This window comes from Conger conger, chromosome 2, assembly GCF_963514075.1.
Source record: "Conger conger chromosome 2, fConCon1.1, whole genome shotgun sequence".
Classification (NCBI taxonomy): domain Eukaryota; kingdom Metazoa; phylum Chordata; class Actinopteri; order Anguilliformes; family Congridae; genus Conger; species Conger conger.
Window position 1 is genome coordinate 67,910,805 of NC_083761.1, and position 26,088 is coordinate 67,936,892.

The 26,088-nt window shown below is 40.5% G+C and overlaps 2 protein-coding genes and 2 non-coding genes across 5 annotated transcripts; 2 read left to right on the forward strand and 2 right to left on the reverse strand.

Annotated features, from left to right (window-relative positions):
- Nucleotides 1-578: 578 nt before the first annotated feature.
- mrpl58 (mitochondrial ribosomal protein L58) lies at nt 579-3,076 on the reverse strand. Its single transcript, XM_061232905.1, has 6 exons — nt 2,776-3,076; nt 2,654-2,678; nt 1,581-1,640; nt 1,240-1,322; nt 931-1,100; nt 579-809 (listed from the first exon to the last, which is right to left on the reverse strand). Exons 1-6 carry the CDS (start codon nt 2,962-2,964, stop codon nt 731-733), a joined length of 606 nt encoding a protein of 201 aa, XP_061088889.1. The 5' UTR covers nt 2,965-3,076; the 3' UTR covers nt 579-730.
- A 1,029-nt stretch (nt 3,077-4,105) lies between these two features.
- Nucleotides 4,106-4,178, forward strand: trnar-ccu (transfer RNA arginine (anticodon CCU)). The gene has a single exon. It is a non-coding gene; the product is annotated as a tRNA-Arg (tRNA).
- A 456-nt stretch (nt 4,179-4,634) lies between these two features.
- On the forward strand, nt 4,635-4,706 carry trnaq-cug (transfer RNA glutamine (anticodon CUG)). Its single transcript has one exon. It is a non-coding gene; the product is annotated as a tRNA-Gln (tRNA).
- Nucleotides 4,707-5,747: 1,041 nt separating this feature from the next.
- LOC133122554 (rho GDP-dissociation inhibitor 1-like) lies at nt 5,748-25,250 on the reverse strand. Of its 2 annotated transcripts, none has more exons than XM_061232584.1 (6): nt 24,999-25,250; nt 11,842-12,031; nt 10,884-10,967; nt 9,600-9,676; nt 9,172-9,235; nt 5,748-8,101 (listed from the first exon to the last, which is right to left on the reverse strand). In XM_061232584.1, the coding sequence occupies exons 2-6, from the start codon at nt 12,026-12,028 to the stop codon at nt 7,902-7,904; spliced, it is 612 nt and encodes a 203-aa protein (XP_061088568.1). In that variant the 5' UTR covers nt 12,029-12,031; nt 24,999-25,250; the 3' UTR covers nt 5,748-7,901. The 2 variants fall into 2 exon arrangements, with proteins under 2 accessions (XP_061088568.1, XP_061088567.1); XM_061232583.1 differs by lacking the exon at nt 24,999-25,250 and adding an exon at nt 23,703-23,877.
- Between the last annotated feature and the right edge of the window lie 838 nt (nt 25,251-26,088).

Sequence of the window (26,088 nt, forward strand, 5' to 3'; positions counted from 1 at the left end):
CATCAAATAATATTAGAACTGTTGTGCTTTGGCTAAGTGTTGTAATGTTTGTCTACTTTCTTTGGCTCTGGGGTCTTTGTTTTTTCCGTAAGTCTGGTGATGGTGTGTGTGGTGTCATCCTCTTCTGTGTGCTGGGTAGGGGGGTGTACTGTCTGACGTCTGTGTTCATCATCCTTGCTGTGTGGGGTGGTTGAGTGCTAGTGCCATGCTGTGATTCGTACTGACCTGGATTTCCACACGGCAATTAACAACTGTCAGGTTTGTTGGGTCTGTTTGTGTAGGTGGTTCTGTTGTTTATGGCTATTGGAGGTGACTGGTGTCACCTGCACTTCCTGGTCACGATTGCTGTTTGTTCTGGTCCCACGGTGGTGGAATGACCTTCCCTTCTCCAGCAAAGAGCCAACTACATGAATGTTATTGAAGTGATGACTGAAAAACATTTTAGCTGATGCATGTTCGGCCTCGAAATTAGCCCCTCAGATTTTATGGCGGTTTTACGGGACCAAATAGTCATTTTCAGCATGTACATGTACCTTTGTGTAAGGAAGAGCATTAAACCTTGAAAAGCACCAATATCGTTGATTACACATACTGTAATTAACAGTACATTATAAAGTTGATTTATTTAGATTTATGTTTCAAGGAAGGGAAAGAAGCAAAGAATTCAAACAATTACAAACAATTCACTTTAAAATCACGGTCCTATTTGTGTGATCTAGCTGGGAGCAGATCAATCAACCCTTCTGCTCTGCTTTAGTGCAGACCTCATCTTTTTCTGTTTTAAGATGTCCATTTTCCTTTTTTCCAGCCTAAACAATAGAACAATATGAAATCAGTTGTAACACAATCATATGTGAAATCATGTTTATTTTTCCATTCAGAAATGTATGAATCAATGGCCATTTTGGACCAGAGAAGATATACATTTACCTGGCATGCCGAAGAGCAACGTCTTCTGCGGTTGGCTCATGTGGCTTCTTGTTGGCCTCTGCAATAATGTCACTGATTTTCTGCAAGCAATCTTCTAGGTTTCTTTGCTGACTCCGGCTAACTTCTGATGTCACGAACAACTCTCCTGCTTTGTTTATCCTGGTTTTATTCTTTGTTGACCATGAGAGGAGAGAAATTTAATTATCACTTGTGGTAACTAAGGGGGGAATTTGTTATTCAGGGCACAGTGGGTTTTGGCTCTGTACTCCAGCAAGTTGGATTTGAAACTTTAGTAACTTAAACACTTACACTCTGAAGGATCTTGTTTCGTGCCTCTTCTGGAATCCAGTCAGCTGCCTGAACGTGGAACCGGATCTCTGCTTTTGTGTTCACTGAGGAAAATAAATCAAGCTAAAGTGATTATGTCATATGTGCGGTTGTGTGTCGTAGGTCGATCATGCTAATTCAATGTGGCTAACTCGTCTAGAAGATGACTTAGCAGCAGCTATAGTTGACTTCAATTCTATGTATTTGATATGCACATTGGCATTACTGTAATATAGCTAACTGGACTGGCAAATAGTCTCTGAAATTTTGCGAACATAACAATGTCAAAATAACGATATTTGAGCAAGTAGCAAAGCTGTCACCTTTGTTAACGTGCTGACCACCTGGCCCACTACTCCGACTGTACGATATTGTCAGGCGATCTAAACAAGGCACAGAAGACAAATGTTGGCATCCAAATTTGGATAGTTAACAGGCATGCTGTAGGCAGGTAACGTAGACACGCGGTGTTTTCCGAACAGAACACAGCGAACACATCTAATTGGGATGTCCAAGGATACTTTAGGGGGTCGAAAATTCATAAACATAACAAGATATCATATGCATATTCCATGTATTTCTTTTAACTATAAACAAACAATTTAACATTGTATAATGTGCCTCAAGAACTGGAATAACCTCAAACAATTTGGATGTAATAATTTAGCTTAATACAAATAAAAGAGCATGCTTTGCTAGCTAGTCTGAGGAGACAGTGTGGCTAGCAGGAACCTTTTTATTAATGTTATGTTAGTATTATGATATCCACCTGCAGTATTATTAGCCGCTTAAATACTTCAATTTCAGAACTTTACAAAGTTCGCCAGAAGTAGCTTTTTGCTAACTTAGTTCCACCTCTAGTATTTTATTTAACCTTTATACAGGGTAAGTTGACTGAGCATACATGCTCTTTGGCAGCAGCGCCCTGTTAATGCCCCCCCAAGTAGCATAACCTGCATGTCTTTGGACTGTGGGGAAATGGCTGGTATGTATATAGTGCCTTTATCCAAAGCACTGTACAATTGATGATTCTCATTCACCCATTCTTACACACACTCAAACACCAACCATGCATCGCCATGCGAGGCACCAACCACCTTGTCAGGAGCATTTTGGGGTTAGGTGTCATGCTCAGGGACACTTCGACACACTCTGCCAATGTAGCCCCCTGTAGCCGGAGTACCGGAGGAAACCCAGAATGTCGATGCACTTTACACAGAAACCAAAGCTGGTCTAATTTATTAATCATGAAATTTGAGAAAATCGTGAGCTAACTAAGCGTTCGGAATACCACGAGTCTACGTTATAATACTTTCAGCTGCAAGACCCGCATCGGAGTTTCCTGTAGCTAGCCAAGGTATCAGCAGCCAAATTCATCAGAAAACTAGCTACTTACCAATTGGAATGTTTATCTGTTCGTCCTGCGTAGAAAAAGATAAACGTCAATCAAATGTTTGCTGACTGGTAGCTAGCTAACTATAGAAAGATGAGCTAAATCCGATGTGCTGTTTATTTTACCTGTGTGTAACCCTCCGCCTTGCTGCCATAGTTCAGTCTGGGAGTGGGAGAGAAATTAAGTCTGTAAGCACCTCTATAATCTCTGTCCACGATTGTGTAGTGCAAACCGTACTTAATAGGAACGTGCATCCTACGAGTCCCAGAAACACATAACGTTAAATAGAATCCTCTCATTACGGACGCCGCCATATTTCTTCTTCTTTTTGTTGTTGTTTTAAAGCGGTTGGCATACAACTTTATTGTGCATTGCCGCCACCTTTTGTTCCGGAGTGTGGATCAGAGACTACATTTAAAGGAGTAACATGGTGGTTGTGGCTGATCGGTGTAAGTATTCAGATAATGAATTCAGTAGTCGCTTTGGCTTCTTGGGTAAGTCTATACAAGCTCTGCACACCTGGATTTGGGCAGTTTATCCCATTCTTCCTGGCAGATCCTATCAAGATCCTTCAGACTGGATGAGAAGTGTCTGTGAATTGCCATCTTTGGGTCTCTCCACATATGTTCTATGACCCCCATAGCATACCTCTGTATTTGGCTGCATTGATCCTTCCCTCAATTCTGACCAGTCTTCCTGTCCCTGCCACTGTGAAGCACCCCTATATCATGCTGCCACCTCAATGCTTCACCGTAGGGATGGTATTAGCCAGTAAAAATCTTTGTGTCACCTTCCACCAGTGCAAGACTTGATGGATTGTACTACCAGGTAAATGGTGTTGTAAATAAATGCCATTGCTACCACAGTCCGATTTGGTAGTGACAGTCGCTTGGTTCTACATCGAATGGGAACCATTCCAAGTTTAGAATCATATAAAAAGTCTTTCGAGCCGGATTCGAACTAGCGACCTAAGGATGACTTCATATTATCCACTACAGTCCTCCGCTCTACCAGGTCCGCAAACTTTGGTATTAAATGCATTTTACAAACGTGTCAACGACAAAGCTATGTCGAAATGTAGTATACATTCGTTATCACTTCTACTCGGAACATTAGGCTACATGCTAAAACTAGGTCCAGATATAACCGTCACAGATTAAAGGTAGTTATACCTTTAATGATCCTCGGTTCTGATTGGATGCGAGGTTCTGAATTTCTGAACGTTTGGCATATAGTACCGGTCAAGCCTAATTACCGTTCTAAATTCATACGCTGTCTACTATTTGTTGAAATTTAAAGAGCGACTCAAAGCCATCAGTGTGATACGAGTTTAAATGGCTTAATTTGTATCACACTTCAATTTTTATCTTTGGTAAAATACCATAGTATACTTCTCGTTTTCCAGTGCATTGGACTACCAATATATTATGATATGGAAGCTAGCATGGATGTCCAGCCCCAGTGGCCTAATGGATAAGGCACTGGCCTCCTAAGCCAGGGATTGTGGGTTCGAGTCCCATCTGGGGTGGTAGATAATCTTTTGTTTCAGCTTGCATTTGGAAGATGCGACGTGAATTTTCAAATAATTTATAATATTACCAGAGCTACCCATTACACTTTTTTAACTCTAGCTCGACGATTACTGGATAATTTATCAGGTAGATTACAAAATGTTATACATACGCTCACAATTAACGTTATTAACGAAAAAGTAGTCGTGTTCACAAAATATCAACGTAGAAAATAAACGTGTATTCATTTGGAAGTACAGGCAGATTTAATCTGGCCATTTTGTCCTGCAGCAAGACAATAACCCCAGACTGTGTGTTTGGAAAATATGCTAGCATATTTTGAAATAATACAATTCCAACTCTCCAATGTTGCAAATAAATGTGACAGTATAATACGTGATTGGATAATTTTTGGTTAGGAAGGAGCCATGGGACATGTCAATTACTATGAGCCACGAAAAATGGCTAACGGAGGTTCCATGGTGTAATGGTTAGCACTCTGGACTCTGAATCCAGCGATCCGAGTTCAAATCTCGGTGGAACCTGTCTTTTCCCAGTGTTGCGAAACATCATCATTGATTTCACTCCCATAGAAGTTCTACTGTATATTTCATAGTTGCCGTCAGTGATCCCAACGATTTAAATCCTGTGAAAATAAATGATTGCATTCAAATCCATACCAATTCTGTAATGGTTCTCTTTGTGTTTTCACTGGAGTTTGTAGAAAGCAATTGGAAATCTGTTGGCAATAGCGGTGTATTAGATCTTCAAGCATTCACTAATGTTTAGTTTAAACAATTGCCTTTTTTCAGCAATGTAAAACAGCAATATTTACGTACAATAAAATATTAAATTAATCCCTGAGCCCATTAATTGCTAAAACTAGGCAGTAATAGGCACTTAAATGTGGATTTTGGTGGCCTCAAACAAGATACTTGATGCTTACAATCCTACCTAGGTGTGTTAAAATGTGTCTGTTAGCTGTGGCAATGGTCGGTTTCGTTCAAAAACACAACTTTAATGTTGCAAGAAAAACGACTGTCAGTCAATCATATTCAACGAACAATCATACCTTTATCCCGTGTTCTTTTCTCCATCTCCAATTTCTTCTTCCGCCCTTAAGCGCTAGTCCTAAATTTTCTTTTAGGGGCCATAGCTAACGTTTCCTCAAAATAAGTTGCGAATAAGATTTTACCATGGCTACACACTGAGTTCTTAAAGCGAGCAAGTCAACTTAACACCGTACAAAACTGTGGAGTGAGAAACACAGAAACCAGATTAAAATGCAATCCCGGAATTTTCGAACTAAAACGGGGTCAGTCTTCAAAAGTCACAGTGATTACTTATTATTCTATTAAATATATATATATTTTCCTTTGTTAATTTTATGAATTTTTTTTACATCCGAGAGAAATGTACCTTTTAATCTATTATAGTAAATAAAATAAAGAAAAAATTAAGAAAAATAAATGTGGAACTTTTTAAAAACTGGAAAAAATTCAAAATGTCTACCTGCCAGATACGCGAGAGATTTGCTCGCTGGTTTGTCACGACTGTTCAGAAAGCAAAAAGAACAGAGGCCTTGATTTCCAGTCTGAACACTTTAATGTTGACACAGGTAAACAGCTTGTCCAGAACTATCACGATCAGAATAATCTCCAGGCGTCACAAAGAAGCACACAAGCAAAAACAAAAAATGAATTGTTAACAGAAACAATGATCTAGTATAATGGAGAATGAGAGTATAAAGGGAGGGGGTAAAGAGGGTTACACAGCTGCAAGTCTTTGCAGGACTGGTCCCTGTCCTACAGCATACCTGTGATAAACAGGCACTGGCCTGGATGTACAGTCCAGGAAAAGAAAACTAAACCGCAAGGGGAAAAAGGGAGGGGCCACCTGACACTTTCACAGGGAACAATGAAGCAACTCTGGCCAACAAATTAGCTTTGGTAAACCAATCTTCCAGTCAGACAGACGTTGGTACTAACGTCCCAAGAGCAAGGCAAACTAGAGCCAAACTGCAGATCACCGCAAACATACATACTCAAGTAATCTGCTCAAGAGACAGCTAAGCAACTTCATTGAACAAGAAAATAATCATCACTGATAGCCAAATATTATCCACCCTGCGAATACAGTATCTGCATTTTTAAGAGGAAAAGGCAGAATTGGAGGGTAGCTTATGATAACCTGCAGGGCTGAAGCAGCTGATCCAGAGAAGTCATTTCCCCATTTGAAATGAATCCCACCTGATATGCACTCCATCTCGTGCCTACTCAAACTGACCAGTCAATTTTGCAAGCAACATCAAGGCTGCGCAAGCTCAAATTATGATAAACATTTTATAAACATGAATTATTAGTATTTAGTGTTGCACGGCAGAAGGCTGTCATGAGGATGCACTACCAATTTGTGTCTGTAGTCAATGTAATCAACATTGTGGTCTAGAGCAGCAGATGACTTAGCCAATGTACATTCTCCAGTACTAGGCAGGTCCTTTTACCCAAAAACAGGGGCGGAGGGCCTTTAAACCACCAGAACAGTGGGGGGGCACATGAACATTTAAGGCAAAAATTAACATGACATTATTGGCTTTACAACAGGAATCACCCTTAAGGCCACACGGCTGCAGGAAACGAATCACTGGGATAAATAGCTACTGACTGTCTAGCTTGGGAAACAAATAAAAAGGGAGAGTGGCATACAGGCTTTTGTCAAGTTTGCAAGTGGACGGTTGTGTTCAGTAAACTGTAAAGGCTGTGTGACCCTCTCCCAGTGAGAGAGCTGTCTTTAGAGGCAGAGGGCTCAAGCTGCTCTTCAGCTGGCACCTCCAATAGGCTTCAACAGAACTCACAGACATTGGCTGTTACGCTGACTGATTTCCACACTAGCACAATCTTACCCCATCCTAAAGGAACTCAATAGCTGTGTAAAGATCTTCAACCCCTTGGACTTCGACATTAATCTCTACATTAATCCATGTCTGTCCCTGTTTTGATCACTCGGGCTAAGGCAGAAGGAGCTGGTTTCCATTTTGACGCTCGTTTGGCCCACAACCCCAAAGGAATACAGGAATGTGAATGTGTTATAAGGGAGGAAGCAGCTGATACAGAGCAGCTATCATTCATTCACTCAACACTTCACAAGGCAGATCTTGGTTTAAAAAAAAATAATTTAAAAAAAACATGTAGGGAGGGAAAAGGAATGTGTTAAGAGAAGACAGGAGAAGGGTATTAACATAGAAGAATAACAAAATTGTGGAGATTAATAACAGCCATGCCAAATTATAAGTGACAATGCTTTTGCTTTTTTCCTTAATTCAACAGTTATGTCTAAACAAATATGCAAAAAAAATGGATTGTACATCTTTTTTTTGTTAGTTTTTTTTGTGTTTTTTTTTCCACTTGCGTATTTCAGGGCTGTGGAAGACGGCGTGGAGGAGGGGATTAGGAATGTAGGGGTTTTGGCGGCTGGAGACGGTGCTATCCCTTCAAGCAGCACAAAGAATACAGGGCAGGTCAAAGACAGGTACAGTACAGTGTAACGTGTGACTGGATGGAGAGGGTGTGTGTGTGTGTGTGTGTGTGTGTGTATGGAGCAGTAGACTGAGGAAAGCTGGACGGGCGGAGAAGGAGCCTTTGACACTACCGGAAGTTAAGCAGTGAAAAGGGGGATAAGGAGGAGGGAATACATGGTGATTAAGAAAGAAATGCGGGAATGATGGTATTTCTGAAGGCATTTCATTCTGTCCAGTCTTTCTTGATGTTGAGGTCCCAGTCCCAGGAGAGGTGGTCATGCTTGTCGTCGTCAGTGAAAAAGGACTTGATATTGTAAGTGCCACGGGCGAGCATGCCCTTGGGGGCCTCTTCTAGTGTGGTCAAGAAATCGTACTCATCTGGCCGTGGCCCATAACTGCCCACCATGTAATCGGTCTTGTCAACTGGGGAGAAGGAGAATTAATCACCATTAGTACAGCGAGCAAAATAAGTCACTCCTGATCGATCAGAACACCCGTTTTCATTCACATTTCATTGAATGTGACCCACGAGAAACTATCACAACCTTTAAGGGTGACTGCTGCTGGCAGCTTATTATATATTACAGAACGGAAAGTGGTAGATGAGTTACGAGGCTGTGTAAGACAGTGACACCCACAGCGCAATGTCAGAGAGGAAATGTCCCACAGTGGAGTTCAGTAGCAGAGTCTGCCACTCAAAAGGTTTAATAATATGTAACAGAGTAGACTATGCCACTAAAAAGAACAAGTGGAATTACATAATCTGGTCAGTTTCACAAAACTAAATGAAGGAAATAAATATGATTGCTATTTTATACTTAAGCAGTATCATGCAAACATTTAATCCAGAGCCCATATAGGATATAGGATACAAGGCTGTAGGCAAGAAAAGTGATCCATCTCTACAATGGTAGAAAAATACGAATCATGCCCAACTTTCCTTTCATCATAGCGCATGCAATGGGGGTTATGAAGTATGGCCCAATTAAGACTGTGTTGAATTAACATTTACAGCTCACAGAAATAAATAAAATGCATTTTTGACCCTCTTCTTTGAGAAAGTACAAATCTATTCACATTTCACTGAATTTCATAAACTCTAGTTAAAAAATACCACACATCATAACTTTTGGCTCTCCCGTGGTTTATTCAGTTACCCAAACGGGTAAGGCTATCATAATGTAGAATCAACAAAAAACTGTTTAAATATAGATAAGATATTCCACAGTTGGGTAGATCATTATCGATTAACAGGATGCATCAACAAATCCATGCACCGCCTTCACCCCCTTTAGCAACACTGTGCCAACATTACACTGGCATTGCTGAAGGCCATATCTTCAGTTCAATCATTAAAATTCTTAACAATAGCAGTAATGGAGGTCACAGTAATGAAATATGGAAATAACGTATCAAACACAGGCGTCTCTAGGACTGTCAGTGGTGCGTGCAGCATACACAAGCAAGGGAACGGGGGAAGGGCAGAAACTCACTCCTTATTCCTTTCCTGTAGGTCATCTGAACGTATTTCAGTCCTGAGACGATCTCTTTGTTCACCTGTGAAGGCACATTACTCATCAGTGCTGCTCCAGACCATCATTTATGTCTGTTTTAGATCAAAAGATGCATCCAGGTCCTTCTGCTGCGAACATCTACTTACAGTGTTTGCATGCAAAGATGTGTTAATGCATGCACGTATGAACGAACATGCATGCACACACAACAAAAATGCATAAATGTCCTGTCTAACATTAGATGAAGACACCACTGCTTAATACACAATTTACAGAATTTATAACAGAAACTGGAAACAGGAATTAATCCTACATATTTCAAAGCACTAAAAAAGCATATTTTTCTGTATTAACTTTAAATTTTAACATAACACTTCCACTACAAAACAGACGACTTCCACCCTCACCTTGAAGCTGATCTTTATCCTATACTCCACTCCCTCCTTCAGCACAAAAGGATTCTTTCTGAAAGACTCAAGGTCTCCTATTTGAGAAGGGGAGAGATATACAGAGGATCAAATAAAGCTATACTATGGAGTACAACCTGGCCTGCATAGCCAATGTTCTGATTTTCATCCTTAGTATAGTGCAAGAGAGGCCTGCATTCTGCTGTTACAACTGAGCTTAGTTCTGGACCTAAAAACTTAAGACTAATGAAGGCTAAATGCGACCAAATTGCTTTTAAGAAAAAGACAGAAACATACACTGAAAATGAAAGCGTGATACAACTCACTCTGTTAAGCTGCTTTGCTGGCTACATGTGGAGATCAACTGAGAAAATAAGACACATGCAGATATCATCTTTTGTGAATTTTATATTTAGGAAAATCTTGTAATGGTGCATTTGAATTTGTGGTAATTTAAATGTGACCATTACATCTGAATAGTCTGTAGATATAAAGATGCAACTTCATCTGTTTGAATGGTGGATACAATAAGTAAACGTATACACATGTATACAAACTGACAGCCAGTCAGCATGCTACCATTCTGCTTGTGACAGTGTAATTCACTTTTTAGTTTGCTAGAGTCTGAGCTGCTGCCAGTCTGTCCTTCCAATATCATCCACATGAGGGCAGATGGAACAGAAGCAGAACAGCAAAATGCATCTCAGCTGAGGAAGAGCTGACAAGGCCAATCTGTGGCAGAAAACCTAGGCTTCCCTGAGCATGAGTTGTCCAAGGCATTTGTCCAAATGCACTGGCACGCAAATATTTGAGTCGGACCAAGGGGATGGATTATTATACTTAACTTAATATGGACAAGAACGCCATGTATGCATCTTCCAGTTGGCCTTTTTCTTTGCATATGATAATTATTCTTCCTCTACCTGTTACTTTATCTGCAGAGAACTCGCCCATGAGTCAAGTCTCTAGGAGCCTGTTGAATAAGTGTTTGATCAACAGAACTCAGGTTTCTGCCTTCAGTAAGAAAGGGCTCTCTGCAGATAAAATGCCTTAATGGACTAGGTCTGGATTTTTGATCATCATTCTGTATGAGTCAGGATTCCCTGCCAACAGCTGAACACAGTCAAGGTAGATTTGCATAAATATTGACCATAAGGCACAGCAGCAATTGAACAGTTGTCCTATATGTACAACAGGCATAAAAAAGCTGCCCTCGGCTGGGGGTTTAGCCTCCATTTCACAGAGGGGAAGGGGTCTCCTCTTGGGCCACACAGTCTCACTCACCTTTCAGGTCAAGAGTCAGGGGGCCCGGGGCTGTCTCGCAAACCAAAGTCAAACGTGTCACCACCACGTTCGGAGCTGCAGGGTCTGCAACAATACCAGTTCAACAGCGTCAGCAACACAACCACCGCTCATTAAAGTGTACCACCATTATTACTCAGTGCAGGTTGGCAGGGTACCAGGGCGCTAATCACACAGGGCAAATAATAGCTGAATTTAGCTCCGGGAGGAGCATAAGGCAATACAGGGACAAAGGCCAATAGCAAGGAACAAAAGGGAAATCATGTAAAATGGACGGTTTGACGACAAATGAACAAGATACCACCGGCCTGCTCTTCAACCACTACCCCTAGCCTGCAGCTGGGAAGACATGCATAACCATCACCAAGCTTCTGAGCACATTTAAAACACAGCTCAAAATGACAAATGCTGGAGTACATTCAGCAGAAACAATCCTCTTCGAACTGTTGCAATAAGGTGAACCTCCTAAGCTGTACAGATACACACCATTAACAATAAACTCATTTTTTAAAAACCTTTAGAAGTCTAGAAGCTTCGGTTAAACCAGTTTGGAGCAATCCCGATTGTTTATTTTATTTGCAAATAGTACAAATAACTGGCTGTGATTTCGTTTTCTACTGTTTCGTTAGTGCAACCTATGTCACCCTCCGACACACTGTTAAGAACAGCACCAGCACTCCAGAGACGGCAGCCTGTTAAAGAAGCACCCCCTCCCCATCTCCATCCCCAAGACACGCCGCAGGGCCGGCATCAGGTCAGCCCTCCGACGACGTGAGAGCCAGAACCCATCTTAATCACAGACCAGTTTATTTTGAGACCGAACCCAAAAGACTCGTTTTCCTGGCACTGAAGACACACAGCCTTAGCGGCCCACACTAGTATTACCTCAAGTGTTACAACAAAATGTGAATAAAGGAACAAAGCATAAGTGTGCACACACCAGCAGCGACAGGCGAGGCCCCGAGCAGGGCCTCCTTGTACTTGCGGAGGCTCTCATCGTGCTTGTCCAGCTCCTGGATCTCCTGCAGGGTCTTCTGGGCAGGGGGCCGGTAGTTGACCCGGTCCTCTTCCTCGTTCTCGGCTGCGATGGCTACGAGCTGCTCCGAGGTGGGCTCCTGTTCAGCCATTTTCTGGGAGGGAGGCAAATAGACGCAGGTTTGAGCTAACCTCCCTTTCCACAATCAGCCTTATCCAGTCTCACATCCATTACATTTTTACACGCACTCCAGTAATACAGGATATTTGCCTTGTGTGACTTTCGGACAAGAGAAGTTGTGAAGTAACAGCTAAGAAAAGGATTCAAACCATAGAGGAGATATGACGAAGGACTGTTGAGTTAGGGAATACAAAAAAATAAATTATATAGTAGCAATCATTTTTCAAAACACACCTGTGTTTACAATCCACATACAAACTATACACAGGAGCAGTGGTGGTCGAGCTGCACGTTCACGCCTGTTTTCCGTTCTGGTTCCTCAGTGGTGGAATGACTTGCCTACCACTGTCAGAACAGCAGAATCCCTCCCCCTATTTCGACGCAGACTCAAAACCCACCTTTTCAAACTCTACCTTAGTACTCCCTCCTGATTTCCCCTGCCCCTCCTTCCTGATATCCCTATCCTTGTCTAACACCCCCCCCCCCCCCCAAAAAAAAAAAAAAAAAAAAAAAAAAAAAGGACTTCTGATGACAACTATGTTTAGAACAGCATTTCCTGTGTATTTTGCTAGTTTCTGGATGTGATGCTCTGACTTATGGTAGAACCTATGCACTTGTAAGTCGCTTTGGATTAAAAGCGTCTGCCAAATGACAAAATATTTTCTGCGCAAACATTTTCAGAATTGCGAACCTAAGCCAAGCCAAATCAGCTGTGCAGATCTAAATCGGTTGTCAAAACATTTTAAGTGGGGCCTAGGACACAAATTCTTGCCCCAACTAAACATAATTTAATTTTGAAACTAAAACTTAGATGGGCCACTAAGCGAGGTAACATGCAAGAGCTTGCTCGGTCATGACTAACCCCCCCCCCTGCCACCGGTGCTGGTCAGGCCAGTAATGGACACAGCTGTTCTTGAGGTCAGAGTAGATAATGCAGTGTTGTGCACTGGGACAACTGCAGGGAAGGGTCTGAATGAAGGCCTTTATCTTAATCAGCGTTACTCTAGCACCAGTCCCCAAGGACCACAGTCCCATCATTTCCTGCCCTCATTTAGGCCTTTCCCCTCTTGCTCATTATTTAGCCATGGCTGCAGGATGCTGGTGAAATTCAAAGATGCAAACAGTTTCAATATTCTGCACATTCATAAAAGGCAGCCTACATCATAAAGCAAATCATTAACTCAGAATTAAACATACAACACATAACAGGTCCCAATATTGTCCTTATATTTTTCCTTTTATTACTTGTATACTACCTTTTGTGCAATTGCTATGGTACATTTAGTCAACATTTCCCCATAAAAAAGTATCTATATTGTCTGATAGCAAATATTTGCATTTGTTGCTTGCTACGAACATCCAAGTTGGAATCAGAGATTGTTTGGATTCAATGACCGAATATCCTCCAACTGGATCCCACACACAAACACACACAATTCCATACTCCGTAACAAAGGTATTTTTCGAAATATACATTTATAAAGAGGGAGCTATGAATGTTCCATCAGTTTTGGAGGTCTGCATTTCAAACAGCTTCTTGAAAGATTGGTGTCACTGATGTTAAAGATATTAAACATTTTTACATTTTTAGAAGCAAAATGTTTGGCCTGCACATGTGTTTCTCAAACAGAAAAAAAAACACATCTACTTTACTGAATTTTGGATACAGCCGCAACCCAGATAAAACGAAGACTTGCAAAACACTGGAAAATAATATTGTGAAATCTGCAGTGCAAACTTCTGTTCCACAGCCAGAACAGAAGTGCTGGAAAATGCTCTCAATCATGGCTACATTGAAAGGTTTTACAAAAGCAGGAAGGGCTGTGTTTATGCCAAATGAGGGAACAGATCACCCTGGCCTAACAAGGTCTGAACTTGGACAGCGAGACGTCCTTAACTTCAGAACACTTCAGGTCTGCTCAAAACATTTAGCCATTTTCTTTTCCAGTGAATTTTTACTGTTATGCCTTGCATTGGATCATTATTTGTGTTGCACAGAGTGGAACAAATGTTGGCAGGCCTTGCACTCTAAGTGAAACAGGATTGACTGAGTTTTATGACTGAACAGAGCTCTGTATTATATCTCCAGTAATCTAACGGTAACCTTTGTGAACACCGGCTGATTTTTCTCCATGAAAAAACCGTCAAGCAAAGCTAATTAGTGAGTGGTTTTGACACTTGTCCCACTTACAAGCAACACATGCCTAATTCTGTAGTGTGTGTACTGTGCATTCCCAAATATGGGAGCCTCTTAAATTGAGGAAAAACAGCACCCATTAACACTATAATGGCTGCACAGGCCGACGTGTAGATTCATGTAGGCACACTCCTTTTACCCGCAGACACATTCCGGAAAACATTAGTGCTGTCAGTTTGTTAAAGTAACAAAGAGAGGAAGTTCGGCAATGAAGGCCAGTTTTTCAAAACTAAAAAATAAACAGTTTCGTGCAGTAAATTATGGATACGCTATCATCCAATAATACACAACTGGATTGTATTGGACAAATGTTTATGCAACTTCATTAAGTACCATTCTTGTCTGTCTGTGCCAGCAGAGATCTCAAGCACGGCATAGCTTTGCTCATTAGACAGAAGTTCAAGCTATGCAATGGCTAAATGCTTTTTTGTGTGGTTAGAGCACACCGATTCAGTTAACCACAATCAACTGAAGTATTCTAATATATGCACTGTGCAACTAGTGCCTTTGTTAAACTAGGGTCTTTATTTTGAATTTATTAAACCCATAATTGTGCAATCCTTGTTCTCCCATCATAGTTCATAGAAAAGTAATAGTTTGTTAATTACAAAGAAATGTCATGTGCATTTCTCCATCATCCTGATATGCATTTGGCACAAGCTGTTACATAAAGGTTTGACTTTTAAGTGTCGTTATAGATTTCAGACAGTACCCGTCCTGGCCCCTGTGTGTGTGCGCGCACACAAGTGTTTTCCAGTGATCCATTATGAGTTCATCTGTGGTCCTCAACAACAGAGCCTTCACCGTCTGTGTAAACACCAGTTCAAGACAAGAGGCTGTGTGACATTTTCCACCTAGGCACTTATACGGTGTAATTTGCGGTCAGAAGCTATTAGGATCTTGTATCCAGATTCAGACCAAGGGCAATACTTCAGTGTGATACATCATAAAGCAACTCTTAGTTACTTTCTATTATTTCCCGAAAACATTGGTGTACATTTTCATAAGCTTTATATAAATGCCATTGCTGAAATTAAACGTAAAATTTGTATTTTAATTAAACGTAATTTTAATGCCATTGCATTAAATTAAATTAAACTATTTGAATGCAAATTTCTACAAATTTCTTGTTTATAAAGTAGCTGTAACTGAAATTGAGCACGCAGCTGCTGAACAAATAGCCTGAATTTAGAGGTTTAAACTCATCCTTGTGATTGGTACAGCTCCTCATTCAAAGTCCCCCTCAACCTCAGTCTAAACTAGTGGTTAAAACTCAATAGTTCATTTAGTTACAGTTTGGAAAGTAAAATAAAATAAAAATAAAATAAAAATAAAAATTCTTAACTACATATACACACCACACTTTCAAACAATTTGTTTGTGAGCTGTTTTAAGTACTTTTGAATAATATTTGTTTTGATGGGATAAACATTTTAATAGTTCAACAAATATTTGCTTTAATTGAGATATTTCCTTGAATAAGTCAGTTGGCATTCAGAAATAAAATGTCAAATGTACCAATTTTGGTCCAGGCCCACCTGTGTCGTGTCTTCTTTCAAAAAAAAAAAAAAAAATTTGTTTTGCCATTAATCCTATTTGTTGTGAAGTGATTACATTAACTTCTTTAAGATTCAGTTACATTTTTCCTTTTTATAACCGACTGACATCCTTGCAGTGAAGCCACAGCTACTCGTAGGACATCCTAGGTTTGAATTGGTGATGTTAGAGAAAGAACATTTTTGGGGGGAAACAGGGAGCAATGCCCCTACAGCAAGGGTGTGAAAATATTTTAAGCCCTCTCGAACCTGTCTGAACAGGGCACTGAGAACATGGAGATCACTGGAATTCCACAAATCCAGAGGTCACGGAACACCCTCGTCAGAGGGAGCCTGTCTGAACACGGAACAGTGGACCAAAAGCCGCCCAGGAATCGAGGGCCGTTCTGCATAAGATCAATAAACAACCGCACTCACCCTTTTCATTTCAGCAATTTCCACCAAAACATTTCCCTTGGGAGAATTAGCACAGTGCAATTTCTCAAACTGAATGATCAGCCGCTCAAGAGATTGAGATACTGGCAAAGCTTACACATCTACCGCCAGGTAACAGACATCCTTATCCTCTAATGAATCTCTCATGGGATAGGAAAGGCAGTCAATACCTATAATTTTAAAGCAAATTAACAGAACTGCACACACACGTGCCTGCATGAAAGAAACAAAAGGTTGGGTTGATAAGAATACTGTTCTTTGCTTATCAAAATGTAGAGTATTTTCAACAAATTCGACGGGTCATATAATTTAACAACTGCCAGTAAACTGGTTTTTCAGCCATGATTGTCAGGATAAACATACTGTAAACCGAAAACCAGCAGCTATGCAAAACATAAACACAGAAATTCTGTGGGGAATGGATGCCAAAAACAAATAGGCAGTTATTAGTAACATATTGGTAGAATTTTCGGTGAAAGTTCCAAGTTCTCTTTGGACAGGTTTAAGAGACAAGTCATGACCAATACATGTGCTTAGTCTTCCACAAGAAACAAAGAAATGGAATTGGTTCATAGAGAGAAATAAAACATCCCTCCACAAGAATAAATGCATTACAGGGAATGAGAGTTTCCCCAATTACAGTGACACTGTGACAAACTGATTCAGGCTTTAGCCGTACCCATCCTGGTGCACATTTTATTTTTATTGGTTTTACCAACTACACTCATTGAGGTTGGTGCGAAACGTACAAACAGACGCACAATTAATCTCACAAAAATATAAGGAGAAGGGAAGCCTGTGCAGCACGACTGTTGGATTTAAAGATTAATTCAAATGAAGGTGTTGTTACCAAGCAGGCCTGGGGTTTTAGCAGAGATTAGAGAGCTCAGAGTCAACTGGGAAATTAATGAAGCGACTGGCTTCTTCCCACTTTGTGCTCTAGTGTCTACTCCAGTCAGCATAGTTAACCTGATTTGGTTGGTCCACTGTCACTTGCATAACTGTCTTTCTGTCGGTTAAGAATAGCCAATTAGTTACCTACTCCATTTACTACAAATCTACAGCTATACAGGAGCTAAATTATAGCGAAGCCTGCATGATGGGTATACATTTCTAACCATTATTTAGTAAAGATGACTTGTTTTGAAGGTATGAATAACTTATTTGGCTTGCCCTTGTAATCGTATAAAAAGCTTTCATTTCTTTCCCCCAGGGAAACGTATCTGCAAATGATGCCTCTGCAAAAGGCATACAATTTTGAATGATAATTGATAATTTATTTCTTAACTGTGTTGTGCATCAGTGTTAGTCTTTGCAGATAGGAAAGGAACATTCATTTCTGTCACAAAGATCACAGAGGCAGAAAGGTTTTTTGGGCACAAATGAATTATTCACATAGGGAGAGTTCCACCATGAATACTTTAACAAAAAGGAGCACTGGTGTGTCTGAGCAGCAATTAACTGTTAATTACAGGGAGGTTAGAGGACAGGGAAAGCAAGGAACTGAGAAGTAGAGTGTTACGTAATTACAATACTGCCTCTGAAATGAGACTGAGGACTTTGTCACTAAGTACAATAGCTCCACCTCTTCACTAGGTGTGTGTGCGTGTCAGTCTCATAAAATTTTTAGCTTGTAGTACAATAATTAGAAGAACATGAAATTTTACTGACTTTCAAAACTATATCCCTCATGAAATGATGTGCTCCATAAACTGAATTCTTGACTCTGCTCGATCATTACCTTGCACACAAGTCACTTGGGTGTACAAGACTAATTTAAGTGGATGCAAGTCCGCAGTTTTCAAAAATAAAACTTGCAATGTAGCCACAAGAAGTGTGTTTATACACGTGTATATGCATGTGACCAAATGATATGCAAATGAATATTAACCTGTTAATATGTTAATGTTTTTATCATCTAAACGGAGTGCATTTTCTGCCGAGTGTGTTTTTGATAAACCATACCACGAAACAATCCCAACTTTATTAGGAAGACCTGTATACCTAAATATTCATGCGATTATATAATTAGCCAATCGTGTGGGAGCAGTGCAATGCATAAAATCATGCAGATATGATGCAGTGATTTTGACCGTGGCATGATTGTTGGTGCCAGAAGGGCTGGTTTGAGTATTTCTGCAACTGCTGATCTCCTGGGATTTTCATGCACAACAGTGGCTGGGAGAAGGGGTTCTCCCTGGCCAGGAAGGAATCAATTAAATATAAAAGGCACTGGAAAGACCCTGTGAGAAATCTTGTGGGATAAACCGCAAAATGAATAGAAGTGCTGAGATCACAGCTGAAAGATTACCAAGCTTGTTCAGCTCAGTTAAAGACTTTGGATCTGCGTCCAAATTCCATCCGACCGCTTCCCTTGGAAACAGGGCACCTATAATAGCAAAAAGAGCCTTTTCCTTTTTTTTTTTTAAGATTAAGGGTAAGGTAGCCCCTATAACATTTTATGTTTTGTCAATTTTACATTCAGTATTAATGGCTGAAACGAAACTGGGAACTTGTTTGCGTCAGCCTGAAATATAGAGAAATGCTTCACTTTACGGTCTAGTTTCAATTATACACTCAAGCTACCCCACAGCAGGGCTGATGGTTCTCACCTAATTGATATGGTATGGACTAACAAAAATGTAGGACAATAGAAAGCAGGCAACAATGTGTGCAATGAGAGCCTCGTTTTCAGTCAAACACCACAGACTCACGGGAGAAAGAAGTGGAACACAAGTAGAGAAGTCTAACTAGTTTCTGGAGATCTCTGAAACTGGCGCATTTCATTGACCGGTTGGGTTTATGCGCTTCTTGCAATTAATGCTGAGTGATGAGTTAGTCTCGTGATTTTGGGAAAAAAGAATCATTCTTCTTAAAATTCCAACAGTACAAAGACTTTGAATCGAAGAGGACAGGGCTCCAGCTGTCATGCTTAATATTTGCCAAACATTGTTACATTTGAAAGACATTATTATGCGTGTGCAAAAGTGACTGAGTACATCTTCTTCACCAGGGCATCTGCAGGACAGCATCAGCCATTGTGCCGCAGCTCTGCTGATCTCATCCTGAAATTCATGCCATTCATCTTCACTGCCTTCTAGCACCTTCCCTCTCTTGATTCTGGCAGTATCATCAAACTGACTAGGATGTGCACTAGAAACAAACCTGTTAATGTACAAGACAGCACCTGCACATATTATGATGGTAGCAACATTGCCACAGCAAGCATGAAAAATGTTGTGGAGGAGGTCATTTGGAATGCACATTTTAGAGAGGACAAGCTTACTGCAGTGAGTTTATTTTTTTAAATGATGTTCCCAAGTTTTAGTTGGCTACAATGCAGAGATGACAGAGGCAGATAATACAAAAGTATTATCTTAAAAAAAGTGACCAAGAGCTTGACGGTCTAGTTTTCGACTTCGCATACAAAAGTACTCTATCTTTGAATCTCGCAAAAGCCATCAACGTATCTATAAATAATACAAATGTCAGATGCTGAAGACGATTGGCTCAAATAAACAGGAGTAATTATTGTGTTGTGGTTCATGTTCGGGTCATTGTCCATTGTAATTTTGTTACAAATATCTTAGAATATCTATTTCCTTTCCTGCATTTTGCCTCTCTTTCTCTGCGTGAAAAATGCAGTATTCTGCATTAACATGACCTCCGATGAAGTGTACATTACATTAGTTCAGCTTCTCACTGTGCAATGTATTTCTCATTCATGTGAACAATAGATTTGGTGAACAATATTTTCAGATTAGCAAGTATGGATGCAACATCACTAAAGCAATTATGACCACTATACTTGAGGAGCACTGAAGACACTTTCAGACTCTTAACTTTTCAGACGCTTTTAATCAGGGGTCTCCAATCTTATCCAGAAAGGGCCGGTGTGTGTGCAGGTTGTTGTTTTAGCACAGGACTAAGACAGCTGATTCTACTCATCTAGGTCTTGATTAAAGACCACGATTAGTTCATTAGTATAATCAGGTGTGTTACTGCTGGGTTGAAACAAAAACCTGCACCCACGCCGGCCCTTTTAGGATAAGATTGGAGACCCCTGCTTTTAATAAAGAAGCCTACTTTCTCTTGATGCCCCTGGGCTGCGGGAAAATCACTGCAGAATTCAGTCACTGGTTGACTTGGGGTGCAGCTGAGTCGAGTGGAAATGGGAGGTTCAGATCTCCATTTAGATAACAAAAAAGGCCAGCCAAAATCACAGCCACATGATAGGCATGCAGCAGAAGCGGGGATAAGCCACTGATTCATTCAGTGGTATATTGAGGATTACATGGTGAAAGCCAAAAACAACCAGGGGCTGAACAGACAGTTTGTTTAGTGTACACCTCACTGTTGTCAGTCCATACCTCAAGCCACTCTGAGGTGGGCGCGTCGATTGAATCATGAGCATTTAATGTGTTTCACTAGGCTACACTGCAGAAGCCCAATCAAACTCAGTTACTGCACAGCAGGAAATACGTTTAAAAATAACATTTTTCCACTCAAAGGCATGCCACATACTCATGTGACAATACAAGCAGTTGAAAAATAATCTAGTTCACACTAAGGAAGCACTGAATGAACCCAACAGTGTTGGTGGCCAGGCTAGACCAAAGACAACAGGTTAATTTACCGCTGTTTCACTTGCGTGCAAAATATATTACTAGAATGGGTTCTTTGACGGTGTCCTTCAAACTGGTTTAAAAGTGGCAGAATGAGAGCGCAAAGGAAAATACCAGGTTTCAATAAGGTTCACAGTGGTTTCTCATCTTTAGATTAAATGCTGCTTAAAAACAAAGTCAGCTAGCCTAACTAGTTCATTTACATTTACGGTGATACTGATCAGCTCACTAACTAAACTCTTATAGCAGTGTTTTATACTCAGAAAAGTTGCTGAGTAAAGCACAGCAGAAATATTATAACCGTACTATACTTACTTTTACACATTCTCAGTCCCGCTATCTGTGTTCAATTTAGTGAATGGCAGTATGACTACGTGGCTCCCACATCTTGATTTGTACATTCCGCCATTTCCTCAACAGCTCCTCACTGTAGCATGCTGCATTGCAAAAACCATTATGAACAGATTGTGCCAAAGTAAACCAGCAAATGTTTCTAACAAAACATTTGGTTTGTTTTAACCCAGGCAATAAAGCATAATTTCTACAGGTGGTCATCTAGCTACAAGTATTGAGCTTGGAAACTCGGTTTTATCTCCTTTTTCCAAATACTTTCTGCTTGCCCAGGCTTACTTCAGGTTATGTCCATGAAACACACAATACTGTACGAGTGTATACTTTAAACGGACCACATGAAAGCAGTCAGCAGGAGGTCAAATCAATTCACCATACTGCAGCATGAACAAAAACAAAATCTTGTGTTTTAATGGTATAAACCTTCCATTGTCGTATGACTTCTGCCGAATCAACTGTGAAACTTTCACGCCCTTTGAAGCTGATCGATTAATTACAAAAAGATGTCAAGTTGGAATATGTTCCAAGTAGCAGACATCAGCTTGGTAGGCCATTAAATTTATCCCATACTTTCTAATTAGCAGCCAACAGAGTTCTCTATCCAATGAACTCTATCCAATGTAACCTACCCCTAGCTGTTAGTGGTTAGGCAGGATATTCCATTTATACATAATTCATCTATAGCTAAATTAAAACTTCATTCATTTCAGAAATTAAAAGTTAATTTTATTTCATTTTCAGGCAGCAAGATAGTTAACTTCTCAGGTAACCTGCATTGAAATCTGTGAAGACATGATAGCAGCCATTATAACATTGATCCATGAACTTACTCACTGTGTATGCAATCCAAATAGTGCAGTCAGCATTGTGGTGAAAGTTGCAGCATGACTAGCATTTGTGAAATGTTTGACTGATTGTCATTTTCTTCCCCATACATAGTCAGAGTGTTGGCCACATCCCATCAAAAACTAAAGAATTTATGGCATTTTGAAGCCTGTATAATTAACCAAACACATTTTTACCATCTGGACAGCACTTAAAGCTACTTCAATGGGGCAGTGCATGTCTGAACGATGTCTTGACTGCTGAAAATAAGGGGCTAGGAAGCTGAGTTGCCTGCTTGTCCAACTTGTTCCAAAATTCAAGCAACCCCTCTATATGCAAGCTCCACACCATTTTCACCATAACATATTCAACAACTGCCATGAATCACATCAGTAATACAGCTGGCGTATCCACAGAAGCATACGAGACTTCAAGGTCAAGGAATGTGCACCAAAATGCCACAATGCTGGGAAAACAGGCAGTCACCATGGGCTTTCTGTAAACCCAAGCAAGCGGCTTTAGTCTCACTAAATAAAAATACACATTCTGCCAATAGCATTACATTACATTACATTACATTACGTGGCATTTAGCGACGTACAACAAAGTGCAAATCAATCACAAGAACAAGTGCAAAAGTAGACCTGAGAGGACAGTACAGTTCCGAGTCCTAGTGTAAACATACAGAAATTCAGAACCCTTGAAGAGTAGCCAACTGCAAGAAAAAAACCAAGGTTCAAGCAATAATGAATGTTCTATCAGCCGCCCCACTTAACAAAATGACAGCAGGAACAATTTACACAGAAATAATCATTTCCATATTCCGTGAGGAACGGAATTGTAATATGCTTGATTCTTTCTTTTTTTTCGGTTCTCCCAACAACTGGAATGGAAGCCTGACTCCTGCTGCACCACAGGCAAGCCTTTCTAGGTCAAGAACAGAGTAAATTGGCAGTGTGAACTGTGGCTCCCGAAGACACCTGCTTCTTTTCAGGGACAGTCTTTTCCACTAAGAGAATCTCAAGAAAAAAATAAAGGAATTTATCGCTTGGCACAGCTGGATACAGTAAATCTATGCCCCACTGTCAAGCGACTGCATGTGTGCTCTAGAGCGTAAAGAAATGTATGCTAATGCAGAAGCCTAACTAGAGAAAACATGCTCAAACACTGCAGCACTGTAGCACATGTAGCAGCATGCCGGTATGCAGAAAGCCCTGACACATGGACTGCTGTAGGGATAATCACATATCATTGCAACGCAGTGCACTAATCTAGATAGCGACTGGACACAAAATTTACTTTTAACAAATTATTAAAGATTATCTGATTATTGCTCCAGATCCAATGGTTCCATCTGCATCGATATAGGTAGATGAGAATTCCAGCAAAGCAATCTATATCGAGGTAGATCAAAGAGAAAGAATAATAATCAGAGGCTGGGAAATGCACAAGAACTTCCATTTGTAACAACACAACACCACGTTTAGAGCTTTGTCATAGCATAATTTAAGTACCAATGAGAAGGGGACAATTGCAGATGACCAGGTGTTGACACAGAACTTAAAAGGCACATCAGGCCTTCTGACACCACCCTTGCCCGCAGAGAAGGGCCTGGAAGCTCAGTCCGACACAGGAAATAAGTCATTGCATATTCACCATATCACGCGGTCTTCGTGGTAGTCGTAAGATTAGTGGTTTCTGATATCTTGGTTTATATGATTCAATCCACCATTGGTTTTAAATCCCACATGTTCGCCTCCCGGTGCCATTTTGTATCAATTTTTAACGTACCAACCAGTTATCACATCCCCTTGTTACATGATAGGTGCGATTCTTCTGGCAGTGAAATTTGAGCAAAAACCCTGCATTGCAGCCACAAGTTTTTTTTTTTGTTTTTTTTCTTAAACAAAGTCCGCTCTCGACCAAAGAAAGAAGCTTTACATTTCTAGTCTTGCTGCTTATTTCTAGTCAGAAAATCCATGGGTTGGCCATAACACGCGTGCAATTTTGTATCAACATAAAATGCGACTTAACGTTATTCTTGCTGGTTTAAGATATCTTACAGGAAGTAGCCAAGAGAACAAGGCTACCCAGATTCATCCTCAGCCGCCGCTAACGGTAGCTATGACGCTTCCATCAAAATCTGCTGGTCGGTGGATATTTTAACATAGTTCTAATACAAATGTTTGGATTACAAACTTATTAAAATTACACATACAAGCAGGGATTTAAATATGACATTTCCCTTTCTGGTAGTTAAATTCATCCCAATTATTAATACTTGGCTACTGCTAGACGGAAGGACCGGAATCTCATAATGTCGGGTGTCACAAGTGCAACTTTAGGCTAAAAAAACAAAATTCTCTAAAGCATGCATTGAAAGATATTGGTCGTATTGGTTTCAACTCAGATTCAACTTTAATGCATATGCAATTAGCCAGCAAGTAGCAGCTGTTATCGTTAAGTGTGCAGAAGTCGTAGCTTGTAAGCTAATTGGCAACTGCGAAAGGTAGCTAGCTTAGCGAAGTAGCGAGCCAGTAGGACAGCCACTCTAAACTGGCTACAATCCAATCTACCAAACAATTAGACTAGCTCAATAAAAAGTGCACCGTTAGGAGCGAATATGTCTAGCTAGCTGGCCAACTACTGGTCACTCAATTGCACCTAGACAGGAGACTAACGAGCGCCGTTGTAACTGCAACTTTATTGAATAAAACAAAGATGAATGCAGCTTCAGTTGAAATATAAGGGCAGTACTAGCATAATTTAGCTTGCTAGCTAATAGCAGTCAAACTGGGATGAAGTCATACTGCCGAAACAGTAATCTAGGTAATTTAGCCACTTGACTAGCTAAATACAAAAAAGGTCAACAACATGACAATGTGGCTAGCAAGATAATTTACAAAGACACAGAATATGCGGCTAGATGTCCTTCAGAAGAAAATTTACTACCTGAGTTGGTCTTTGCCGTTTTACCGTTGGTTTGTCTGTGCTTCTACTGCTCCACTCCACCGGGCAAAGTATGGCGATTAGGGAGCGGAGCCGCCCGTACGACACACTTCCGGGGCTAGTGCAGCTGGGCTACGTTTTTACAGTCTATGCGTTGGACTGATGATGAGGGCTGGCGCGTAGTACTCTTGGGAATGTTTCACTTGTGCTAGCACCGTTACAGTGCAAAGATTGCACAAGACTGTGCTAGACATAGCAATACATTCTTGGTGTAATTTCGCATTCTAATACAGCCTTAATTTTAACCCATTATGGCCTTTATTTTACAGGTTTTGATCAAGATAAGGCTTGCCGTTTTATCATCAAATTAACCCTTCGTGTACATTATCCCCAAATTACATTTTTAAGGTTTTCAACCGATTCGAAAAGGAAGCTGTTGGGATCCGAACGGATATTCATAATCTGGCAGTAGCTGGTAACGCTCGAAAAACGAAGTGAGGGCTAGTACTTGTTTTTAAAATAATTGACGTTAGGTGGCAGCATTTCACAGGTAATGGGTAACAATCGCTATAATTCTCACGTATTGTAATGCACACTCAGTGAATGTATTATTGCCAATATCTAAACAGCCAATCGTGTGGCAGCAATTCAAAAGCATACAGACGTAGTCAAGAGGTTCAGTTGTCAGACAAAACATCAGAATGAGGAATAAATGTAATCCAAGTGACTTTGTCTGTGGAAATATTGTTGGTGCCAGACGGGGTCATTTGAGTATTTTGAGAACTTTTGATCACCTGGGCACAACAGTCTCAAGAGTTTACAGATCATGATGTGAAAAACAAAAACATCCAGTGAGCAGCAGTTCTGTGGGCGAAAATGCCTTGTTAATGAGAGGTCCAAGGAGAATGGCGAGAGTAGTTCAAGCTGACAGGAAGGCGGTATGCAGAAGAACATCTCTGAACACACAAAACGTTTACTCTGATAATGGAGGTTGGAGGTGAGTACTGGTGTGTGTCTGGGGCCCCACCAAAGTAAATTGCCACCAACCACCACTGTTCCAAATGTGCTACACTGGGGTCAGGCAGGTTGAAAA